This window comes from Xenopus laevis, chromosome 3L (assembly GCF_017654675.1).
Source record: "Xenopus laevis strain J_2021 chromosome 3L, Xenopus_laevis_v10.1, whole genome shotgun sequence".
NCBI lineage: Eukaryota > Metazoa > Chordata > Amphibia > Anura > Pipidae > Xenopus > Xenopus laevis.
Window position 1 is genome coordinate 147,446,333 of NC_054375.1, and position 12,134 is coordinate 147,458,466.

The 12,134-nt window shown below is 44.1% G+C and overlaps 1 protein-coding gene and 1 long non-coding RNA gene across 3 annotated transcripts in view; one reads left to right on the forward strand and one right to left on the reverse strand.

Annotated features, from left to right (window-relative positions):
* The window catches only part of LOC108710155 (cAMP-specific 3',5'-cyclic phosphodiesterase 4D), a 204,027-nt gene that overhangs the window by 152,115 nt on the left and 39,778 nt on the right, over window positions 1–12,134 (forward strand). For both annotated transcript variants that reach the window (XM_018251305.2, XM_018251306.2), the window contains exon 2: window positions 11,290–11,475. In XM_018251305.2, coding sequence (XP_018106794.1) covers window positions 11,290–11,475 — 186 coding nt within the window. The remainder of the gene's footprint in view (window positions 1–11,289; window positions 11,476–12,134) is intronic.
* Window positions 1–12,134, reverse strand: part of LOC121401630 — a 159,493-nt gene that overhangs the window by 141,625 nt on the left and 5,734 nt on the right. The gene's annotated exons all lie outside the window — the stretch shown is intronic.

Below are 12,134 nucleotides of genomic sequence, written 5' to 3' on the forward strand. Positions count from 1 at the left end.
TGCCCCACAGAGCCTACACTCTAATATACAGAAAGACACAGATTCAATACAGGGAAAGTGAACTATTGGGAGAAGGGGATCCTACCCTGCAGAGCTTACACTCTAATATACATAGGGACACAGATACAATACAGGGAGAGGGAACAATTGGGAGTAGGGAATCCTGCCCTGCTGAGCTTACACTCTAATATACAGAGGGACACAGATACAATACAGAGAGAGGAAACAGAAGGGAATTCTGCCCTGCAGAGCTTACACTCTAATATACAGAGGGACACAGATACAATACAGGGAGAGGAAACATTAGAAGGGAATCCTGCCCTGCAGAGCTTACACTCTAATATACAAAGGGACACAGATACAATACAGGGAGAGGGAACCATTGGGAGAAGGGAATCCTGCCCTGCAGAGCTTACAGTCTAATATACAGAGGGGTAGCAGGGAGTAGGCCGGGTCTGTATGTGCTAGAATTAGATGCTTGTCTATATGAGGCTGTGATGTTGTGGAAGAGACTCAGTGATGCGTCAGGGATATTAACCCTTGAGATGTAAGATGATACAGGGCTGTGCAGTTAAATCTCAGCTCTGGGCAAGATGAGTGAGTGGAGCAGGAAGCTGCCATGTTTATATGTAACTGTGCGGCTGTTTAATAGCAGTGTCTGTAGATATACACAATACAGAGCTGTACCTATGCAGGGTGTATGTCTGTGTGTGAATAGGTATATATATATTTATATAGACACCCACACATGTTTATCTTCCAGGCAGCGCTCACACATCCCTCCCCCCCCCCCCAAATAAACTGCATCCAGCAGTTGTAATAAAGGACTCCAAGTAAAAGTGATATGTAAATGTAATTGGACTATTGAAAGCACTGCCTGTCTGTTTTTGTTTACATTCTCTGCACTCCTGGCTCTGACTCCTGAAACAATGTAGCAGAAGCCAGATGATAGACTTGGAGCAGAACTTCTGCTACAATGTTTAATGAGTTAGAACCCAAGTAAAGAAAGGGACAAACAAATGCTGCTTCCAACAGCAAATCCCATTTCCACATAACTAAAAACCACTGCACATTTGCACTGAATGTCTATTGGAAAAAATGACATTTCCTTTTGTTAGGGAAAAAGCTATTTCTTGGGTTGAGTTCCCCTTTATTGAAGTAGAAATGACGTGGGGATTGGGATAAGAGGGTGATAAGGATGTAGACTTGGGGTAGGCAGGAGGACAGAAGAGACAATAGAGTGGAGCATGGCATATAGGAGTGGAGCATGGCATATAGGGGTGGAGCATGGCATATAGGGGTGGAGCATGGCATATAGGGGTGGAGCTTGGCATAATGTGTCTGGGAGGGCAGTACCAGTGTCTGTATTGTATATAATGTGTCTGGGAGGGCAGTGCCAGTGTCTGTATTGTATATAATGTGTCTGGGAGGGCAGTGCCAGTGTCTGTATTGTATATAATGTGTCTGGGAGGGCAGTGCCAGTGTCTGTATTGTATATAATGTGTCTGGGAGGGCAGTGCCAGTGTCTGTTGTAATTGTATATTAATGTGTCTGGGAGGGCAAGTGCCAGTGTCTGTATTGTATATAATGTGTCTGGGAGGGCAGTGCCAGTGTCTGTATTGTATATAATGTGTCTGGGAGGGCAGTGCCAGTGTCTGTATTGTATATAATGTGTCTGGGAGGGCAGTGCCCAGTGTCCTGTATTGTATATAATGTTGTCTGGGAGGGCAGTGCCAGTGTCTGTATTGTATATAATGTGTCTGGGAGGGCAGTGCCAGTGTCTGTATTGTATATAATGTGTCTGGGAGGGCAGTGCCAGTGTCTGTATTGTATATAATGTGCCTGGGAGGGCAGTGCCACTGTCTGTATTGTATATAATGTGCCTGGGAGGGCAGTGCCAGTGTCTGTATTGTATATAATGTGTCTGGGAGGGCAGTGCCAGTGTCTGTATTGTATATAATGTGTCTGGGAGGGCAGTGCCAGTGTCTGTATTGTATATAATGTGTCTGGGAGGGCAGTGCCAGTGTCTGTATTGTATATAATGTGTCTGGGAGGGCAGTGCCCGTGTCTGTATTGTATATAATGTGTCTGGGAGGGCAGTGCCCGTGTCTGTATTGTATATAATGTGTCTGGGAGGGCAGTGCCTTCTGTCTGGCCCAGGAAAGTCACTGATGAGTTTTGGTAGGAAAATGAAGTATTGCTTGTAATGCAAATTGTCTGTGTAGGGAAATGTGTCACTCTCTATTAAATATACAAATAGCGACACTTTCAGAAGTCAGTAAACTATAATGTTAACACTGTGTATCTGACCCGCCCAGCAATCCAGATGTGCCCCTAATAAGAGCAGGTATGGGGGGAGTGGATTGGCTCCAGGCTCAATGAGTGAGGATGATGTGTGGGCAGGAGACAATGTGGAACTGATGTGGTTGCTTTGTGCTGTGCAGACTAGTGCATGTGTAGCTTTGCCTGCTCACTAGTGTGCCCCAAATCCTGTCTGCAGCTCTCCCAAACTGACACTTATCCTCATTGGGAAATCCAGTGCTTGAGGAGGCGGGGCTTGCGTTTCTATGTACTGCGCCACCAACTTGCCCCTAGTGAACACGCAAATCCTGTTACTGATGTGTCAGAAGTGACGCCATTAACACACAAATCGCCACACAACTTGTGTATCATTAACCAACTCAGGTGCTAATTAATAACTGCTGCATTTTGGGTAATTATATATGGATAACGGTGTCTGATTGAGCAGATTCTACATGGCGCTAATGTTAATCCGCTGATCGGTGATGACATTATGGGCAGATGTATAAGTGCAGGATGGTGGAGAGGGGGCACAGAGATATTTATTGCTGGAGATCTACTGTACCCCCTACTGTAAATGATAAGGATATTAGAAGTCACTGAGGGGTTCTGTGACCATATAAAGGCACAAGGCTGCAGGCTGAGTTATACAGGGAACTCTGAGTATCACTCATGTATTATAAGGGATAATGTACCCCCTACTGTAAATGATAAGGATATTAGAAGTCACTGAGGGGTTGTTCTGTGACCATATAAAGGCACAAGGCTGCAGGCTGAGTTATACAGGGAACTCTGAGTATCACTCATGTATTATAAGGGATAATGTACCCCCTACTGTAAATGATAAGGATATTAGAAGTCACTGAGGGGTAGTAGAGGCAGAAGGGTGAAGACCTGCATATTATTAGGGCGGGGGGGGATAAAGGCCTGTGCATTAGTAAACTGTGTATATGTTCACATGTGCAGGATCCTGACCTTGAATATGTCTGATAATTTACTGCTGGTTCACATAGTAGGGCACACATCTGATTCCTGATAATACCATTTTGAAGCTAGATTTCCTTTAAAGGAGTTGTTCACCTTTGAGTTAACTGTTAGTATGATGTAGAGAGTGATATTCTCAGACATTTTGCAATTGGTTTTAATTTTTTATTATTTGTGGTTTTTGAGTTATTTAACTTTTTATTCAGCAGCTCTCCAGTTTGCAATTTCAGCAATCTGGTTGCTAGGGTACAAATTACCCTAGCAACCATGCATTGATTTGAATAAGAGACTGGACTATGAATAGGAGAGGGACTGAATAGAAAGTTGAGTAATGAAAGTTAGTAATAACAACATGTGTAGCTTTAAAGAGCAATTGTTTTTATATGGGATCACTGACCCCATTTGAAAGCTGGAAAGAGTCAGAAGAAGGTCAATAATTCAAAGACTACAAAAAAAGAAAGGAAGACCAATTGAAAAGTGACCAATTGAAAAGTTGCTTAGAATTAGCCATTCTATAACATACTAAAAGTTTACTCAAAGTTGAACCAACCTTTTAAGTTACAAACTCAGGTGCAGTTACCATACCGTATATATTTATCAGAGGGCAGGTTAGATATATTATTGTGCTCCAGGAGATGCCTCCAGTGTATGTGCCGGAGATGCTGGACTGGGGCATTGGGACACACCGGGACTTCAAGGGCCCTCGATGCGACCGTGTACTTCCATCTGTCTGACTGCGGCGCCGCCATCAGGGCCCTGTGCTGCACTTTTACAAATAGTCGCCACCCCCCCTTGACAGCGCCGAAACCGAGCCACACCTGCAGAAGTCCTGAAGAGCCGAAGTCCAGAAGCCGCAAAAATACCCGAAGCCACAAAAGGAGCCGAAGTTGAAGTCCTGAAGCCACGAAAATAACCAAAGCCACAAAAGGAGCCAAGGTTGAAGTCCCGAAGCCACGAAAGGAGCCTAAGTTGAAGTCCTGAAGCCACGAAAATACCCAAAGCCACGAAAGGAGCCAAAGTTGAAATCCTGAAACCATGAAATACCTGAAGCCACGAAAGGAGCCAAAGTTGAAATCCTGAAGACACAAAACTACCCAAAGCCACGAAAAGGAGCCGAAGTTGAAGTCCTGAAGCCACGAGTTCTGAACACCAATGTGTGTTTTTAATTTTATTAAACCCCTGGCCACCAATGTATTATTTTAATATTCTTTAGGCCCCTGCCACCAATGTTTTTTTAAAAACAAATATTCTCTGGGGCTCCAATGTTTCTTTTTAACTTGTAAGTGGGATCCTGGCGCCAATGTTTTTTTTTTATGGGGGCTCTGGCACCAACATTTTTTTAACTTATGGGGGGCCCTAGTGTCACATTATTTTTTAACTTATAAGGGGGCCCTCACCAATAATGGCTTTTTATAACTTGTGTGTGTGTGTGTGGGGGGTTGTGGTGTGGGCAGGATCTGGGGTGGGGCTAGGGTGGGCAGGACCCAGAAAATGTTGTTGTACGGGGCCGTGATTTTTACTGGTGGTTTTGTGTGGCTGTGAGTAAAGGGAAGGGGATGGAGCAGCAGGTGGGTAAGTGGGCCTGGGGCTGCCGACATTTATTCTGTACGAGAGGTAAAATGAGATACTCTCAATGGACTGTAGAGAAGCTGCATCCGAGTTCCACAATAGGAATGATAATCGTCCCTATAGATATGAGCACAGGGGTCGGGCGCTGCAGGACATACACACTGCAATGGACTCACATATAAAACACTGGGAGCAGGAGGAGAAGAGAGGAAGGGGAGATGTAGTTCAGTATGTAGAAATATACCAGGGCAGGGGATAAACACAACAGCAGGACGGGGGGATGAGACCTTGTTGGGCAGACACAGATGAATGGATGTTTTGGCTGGAGCCTGTCTGTGTGTCCTTCACTACTTGTTGTATTTAGTTTCCATTCTGGGGCACAACTGTAACTGTACATGCAGCTTCTCACCATTTACTCACATTATTTATCTGCATTTCTGCACTGATCACATATGTGTTAGTCATGATTGGAGCAATAGGAGGAGTTATAGGGAGGAGTTATATGGAGCAATAGGAGGAGTTATAGGGAGGGGGAGGTTTACAGGGAGAAATGGTGGAAAGCAGCAGCATTTAGACATTCCTACCTGCCCTACACTGCTTCACATAGAGAAATAAGGAAACATTCGGCCTATGAGCAACCTGGCATGCATAAGCCTTAGAGAGGTTAATACAGAAGCAGGAGTAATAGGAAGACTTCTACAGTCATTTAATTGTGCAGAAGGGTAAGTTAAAGTACATGGGCATATCCACATAGACAGATATACTGTCGCATACCTCCCAACTGTCCCTTTTTCAGAGGGACAGTCCCTCTGTAACAACTCAACCCGCAGTCCCTCATTTGTACTGGAAAGTCCCTATTTTCTCTGCACTGAACAGCCAGAAAAAGAAACAAAGTTTCTCACTTAATTGGCTTTTAGCAGAGAGCCCAGAACAGCTAACAGGTGCAAATAAGATACTTTGTAACAATTTTGAGACACAAAAACACAGTTTAGATAAGGAGAAATATTTTCAAACTTTCATAACCTGCCAAATTTTGTAAAACAAACATGGTAATTAGGGGGTGTGGCCACAGAAAGGGGTGTGGTCAAAAAATTGCTGCGCTACGTGTGGAAAAAAAGTTTTTGTCCCTCTTTTTACTTACAAAATGTTGGGAGGTATGCTGTCGGATTTTATGGCTCCTGAATGCCACTACATGTGCCATTGCTGAGCCTTTGGGAGAGTCGTCTCTGTTTAGCTTCAGAGTTCCCTGCCTGAGTTGTGTTCCTTTGTTGTGTTACTGGTAACACTGTGTGTCCCTGGAGGAGTCACAGTGACCTCACCTTGCGTCAATAATTGTACCGGCCGTGGGGGTGTGGGAAAGTGGCATTTGTGATATATATGCTATAATATATGCCACCTCAGTGGAACACACGTCATTGACAATTGTGCATGGGCGCACGTGACTGCATATGTCTGTCGCTATAGTCACAGCCGATGCACCTACTATATATATATATAATTCCTTCTCATTCTGCTTCCATTAACAGGGAATAGGTGTGCAGATAGTTTTATCCACAGAGCCTGGTATCTGATGTTTGCCAAAGGAGTTCTGCTTCCAGTTCTATTCTGATGAGTGTGTATGTGTGCTGTCCACTCAGTAGTCGCATTTGCCCGTGCACTCGTGCTGGTGCAGGGAGTAGCACCCTAAATCCTAAGCCGTCTGCAAGAAATCCCATAAAACAACAGGCAGGTTCATTGGCTCAGGTTCTAACTCTCGCTTTCAGGAGTCAGAACCAGCAGCATATGAATGACAACAAGACAGAGAACATGTTTAATCAGTATTGGAATTTCTTTCATTATGGGGAAAGACGAGGAGGAACCCTTTTGTATAAATAAATGAGATGATATATAATTTATCTTGGTTGCTGATTATTAGGATGCCTTTAGCAGGTTTAGGTACAATGAACACAGAACAAAGAACTTCAGACTCCTGCTGTATCATACACAAGCAGCGCTTATTTTAGACCTGCACATTCATACAGAGACACTTCTGCTATCGTTTTCTGTTCCCTTTGAGAAGTTTCTCCCCTGCGTGCTGAGAAGGTGAGGGGCAGCTTTGCTCACTCATGGGAACGCGTTGCTTTTATTTCCACGCATGGCCCAATGTGACTTCTGACTTTACGTAGGCTGCATTTAGCTACTGCTTATTAATCTGCTGTTTAACAGCATCTCATTGGTTGCCAGGGTTTTCTAGACTTGGACCGGTTGCTAAATTATTAGTTGCTTAATAATTTTGTTTATTGTGGTTATGTTGTTAATTAATACACGATTTTGTGTATAGCACATGTTGTATGATGAATAAGGAGTCTAGGTAAAGTGATAGGTAACATCTCGGCATCCTGCACCATTATTTATCCATTGTTCACCTTTAAATTAACCTTTAGTATGATGTAGAGCAGTGATCCCCAACCAGTAGCTTGTGAGTAACATGTTGCTCTCCAACCCCTTGGATGTTGCTCCCAGTGGCCTCAGAGCAGGTGATTATTTTTGAATTCCAGTCTTGGAGGCAAGTTTGATTGTATAAAAAACATATGTATGGCCAAACAGAGCCTCTTGTAGGCTGTTAGTCCACATAGGGGCTACCAATAGCCCTTATTTGGCACCTCCCAGGAAAATGTTTAATTCTTGTGTTGCTCCCCCACTCTTTTTACATCTGAATGTGGCTCACGGGTAAAAAAGGTTGGGGACTCCTGATGTAGAGAGTTATATTCTGAGACAATTTTTATTATTTGTGGTTTTTGAGCTTTTAATTCAGCAGCTCTCCAGTTTACAATTTCAGCAATCGGGTTGCTAGGGTACCCTAGCAACCATGCATTGATACCAAAAGAGACTGGAATATGAATATGAATAGGAGAGGCCTGAATAGCAGAATGAGTAATAAAACATAGTAAAAACAATACATTTGTAGCCTTATAGAACATGTTTTTTAGATGGAGTCAGTGACCCCCATTTGAAACCTGGAAAGAGTCAGAAGAAGAAGGCAAATAATTCCAAAAAAAAAGTTGAAAAAGTTGCTTATAATTGTCCATTCTATAACATACTAAAAGTTATCCACCCCTTTAAAATACATCGAATCTGATGACAAAAAATGTTATTTTAGGGTTTTGCATCCCCTTTTACTTCTGCATTCGTGCATAGAAGCCAAGGAACACGGGAAGCTGTCGGCAACAAGCAGATACATATAGGGCACATGGCTAGTATTGGCCAGTTTGAGTAGGTGCAATCACATTCGTGATTCTGATCCCAGTTTAATGCCACGGGATGGTAAATGAGGCTTTAAAAGTTATTTTTTCCAGGAACATTCCCAGCATATTTTAGGCAGGTTTCTCTTTGTGTCTGTGATTACAGTGGTAAGCGGCTTGAAGTCTTGCTGAGAGCAGTAAGAAGGAGAAGCTACTGGCAAATCAGTCATTTCACGTATAGGTGCCTTTGCCTTTAAATGATGAAAGGCTGTCGTGCCCCTCTGAACCTCTAGAACCAGAAGTCACCGGTGTAAATCTAAGACCAGCGTGGGGGGCACAGCAGGGAATCTACAATATGTGCTCAGTCACTGTTCCCTGATCAATATCTGGCCGAAAGTCGGGCATAGGTCGATCGGCCAGGCTGAAAAATACATCAGATCGCAAGCTCCATCGGTTGGTTGATGCAGTTCTCAATCTGAATGTCTGTTTTCTCCTTGTTGTGATCCAATCGCAATCAGATCAGCCTAAAATCGCCCACCGGAAGATGAGCATACCGGGAGAGATCTGCTCGTTTTGCAACCTCACCAAGCGAGCGGATCTCCATATGTATGGCCAGATTTACACGATTTCCTAATAAATGCGTTTTTTCCCCCCAACCAGATGGAGTGCCCCATACACTGCCAATCTGTCGGCAGGTTATATCTGCCCGTGAATGGGAGCCTTAAAGGAGAAGGAAAGGCTAAAACTAAGTAAGCTTTTTTAGAAAGGTCTATATAAATACACCAGTAAACCCTCAAAGTAATGCTGCTCTGAGTCAAAAGAAACACAGTATTTCTTTCCTTCTATTGTGTACTCATGGGCTTCTGTATCAGACTTCCTGTTTTCAGCTTAAACCTCCAGGGTTAGGGCTTGAGCATGCTCAGTTTGCTCCTCTCTCCCTTTACCCGTCCCTCCGCCTCTCTCTGCTGTAATCTGAGCCCAGAGCTATGAGTGAGCAGGGAGAGACTCAGGCAGGAAGTGATGTCACACCAAACTAATATGGCAGCTGCTATCCTAAACAAACAGAGAGAGCTTCTAGAGCTGTTTACTCAGGTATGGTAAAGCATTCTACAGAATAAATATATAATAAGTCTTATTGCTTTCAGTATTTGGCTAATCTGATAAACTGCTTCTGCTTTAAGATTTTTGTTTCCTAACGCCAGAAGCTTACTATAATATAGTGCCTTCTGCGGAGAGACATTAGCAGTATATAGAGGGGGAATGAGAAAACCCCAATTGGGTAGGCAAGTGACATTACAGAGGTGTGGGAGTGGAGAGCAGGTGGAGCACCCAGCTAAAAGCACATGGGCAAAGCACTGATGTTTCATTAATCAGAAGCCTCACTGTGCTCTATGTGAATGTTTTACATGAATGGACAGACTCCTGACTCACAGATGCCCATGATACTTATCCCTCTCTGTTCTCATAGACGGCTGGATTAAGGGAATCCTGTTACACTGGGCAGCCTGCAAATCCTATTACGCAGGTAACTTTCTTATGTCACCGAGACGTAACGGGATCTCTCCTCTCTGCCCTGTGACGCATGCCCGTGGCTTTAGTTGTTACACAATAAGCTTGCGCTCTACCGTGTCATGGAAATATCATTCCAAGCAACTTTCCATGGAACTGCAATTGGACGCAGTATCAGGCTGCCCCTTTACGCACTGCTGGTTCTGACTCTTGAAACAAAGTAGCAAACGTAAGCTCGTCACAGGTTTGCTGGCTTCAGCTGAAGAGCAAGGGACAGACACCGCTTCGAGCAGCAATTACAGTCACAAACAAATGTAAAAGCAGTGGAAATGGATAATGAATGCACATCGGGAAGAAGCTCAGAAGGACATTTTCTTTCATTAGGCAAAATGTTATATTTAGGTTTGCATCCCCTGTTAAATTACAGCCTTAACGGTGGAAGCCAGTTTAATTATATAGTAGAGACTGCACTTTACTGTACCCTTCCGCGTTGTATCCCGAGGATCAGTAGACTCAGGAGACAGATGCCTCTGTATCAGTGCAATGGACCCAATGACTGACAATGTTATAGAGTATTCTTTGTATAGCGCTGGGCATATTATAGGTCTCACCAGAGAGAAGAAGGGAGACGTGAAACTGAAATTAGCTCTCAATTCTTGCAACAACTCCCCGTGTGATATCTTTGGTGAATCCCCTTTCCCTAAATGTTAACTTTTAGTATGGCTTATTCTAAGCAACTTTTTAATTGGCCTCTCCTATTCATATTCCAGTCTCTTATTCAAATCAATGCATGGTTGCTAGGGGAATTTGGACCCTACAAAACAGCTGAAATCGCAAACTGGAGAGCTGCTGAATAAAAAGCTAAATAACTCAAAAAACACAAATAACAAAAAATGAAAACCAGTTGCAAATTGTCTCAGAATATCCCTCTCTACGTCATACTAAAAGTGAATTTACAGGTAAACAACCCCTCTAATTCTACCCAAGGGAAGACCCTCTGTTGCTGTGTCCAAAAACCAAAAGCCCTCTCTCTCCCCAACCTAAAACACCCTGTAGGCAGCACTTACTCAGCCCCTACTACTCACATATGCACTCAAGTGACCAGCAATCAGCAGCTTAGCTACATGTTGTGTCCCTCTGTTACCTAGTGCTGCCACGTACCAAACACACAGTGACCCTTCCCAGGGGCCACTCTTATCTCTCTCCTCTTTTATCTGCTACACTGCCACCCCTGACAGAGAGATGATTTACACGTATGCCGAGTAAACAGCACACGTGTGTGGGTGTAACATATCATCAGTGTGCCACAGAGCCACGTATCCCTGCCCATCTATAACCATGCACCGTGGTCTGTCATGGGAAGTGTATTACTGTATTCGTTTAGTACATACTCCAGCCCTGTATTCCTCCATGCAACACCCGTTCCTATTCCTGCCTCGCCCAAACCCACTAATCCCCCCCGACGCACAGATGTTTCACTGACGTGACGGATCCCTCCAGATGTGCTACATTGGCAGCCTTGCTCTCGGCCCAACACCCACTCCACATGGGTTTCCCTGTTACTGGGATTAAGGAGACTCCTCTCACAGTTCAGAACAACAACAATGGCCCGTGTCCAGAAAGGAATGAGTTTGCTAGGCCACGCTCTGCACAATCTCTACACAATGAGTACTTAACCCTGATTCTTCTTTTTTTTTTTTTGCAGCTTCGATGTGGAGAATGGTCCTTCCCCAGGGCGCAGCCCAATCGATTCGCAGGCGAGTCCGGGGCTGGTGCTTCACCCCAGCTTTCCACAAAGCCAGAGGCGGGAATCTTTCCTGTACCGGTCTGACAGTGACTATGACATGTCTCCGAAAACCATGTCCCGCAATTCCTCCATCACCAGTGAGGCGTAAGTACTACATGTATACATATATATACATTATATATCCACTATTCTGGATTCGGCCGAACCCCCAAATCGTTCATGAAAGATTTGGCAGAATACCGAACCGAATCTGAACCCTAATCAGCATATGCAAATCAGTCAGGGGGAGGGAAAAAGACACGTGTGCCAAAAAACAAAATTGACTTCCTTGTTTTGTGGCGAAAAGTCACATGATTTTAAGAATTCGTTTTCCGTTCGGCCAGGCACAAGGATTCGGCCAATTCCGAATGCTGCTGAAAAGGGCTGATTTGGTGCATCTCTAATAAATATATACTAAATGTGCACCCCCACAAGCCAGTCATGGATCTGCCACTCTTTCCCCTCTCACCAATTATAGTGCCCCACTCTTTTAGCTTTTCTACCATCAGCCCCTGATTCTCAGTGACAGCATTGGCCTAACTAGAGACAGAGGGCCCCAAACTCCAGAAGTAACCTCCAGTTTCCTAATCTCGACTCCCTTATTTACCCAAGTTCCTCAACTTGAACCCCCGCATGTGTCATTTCACTGTATTCTGCTACATTTACTATGCACCATTGTCACTCCATCCAGCTACTTCCTTGTACACATTCTATGCACCTTATCTCTATTCATTTCTATCTTTTCTGCCCCCAGCCAGTCATAA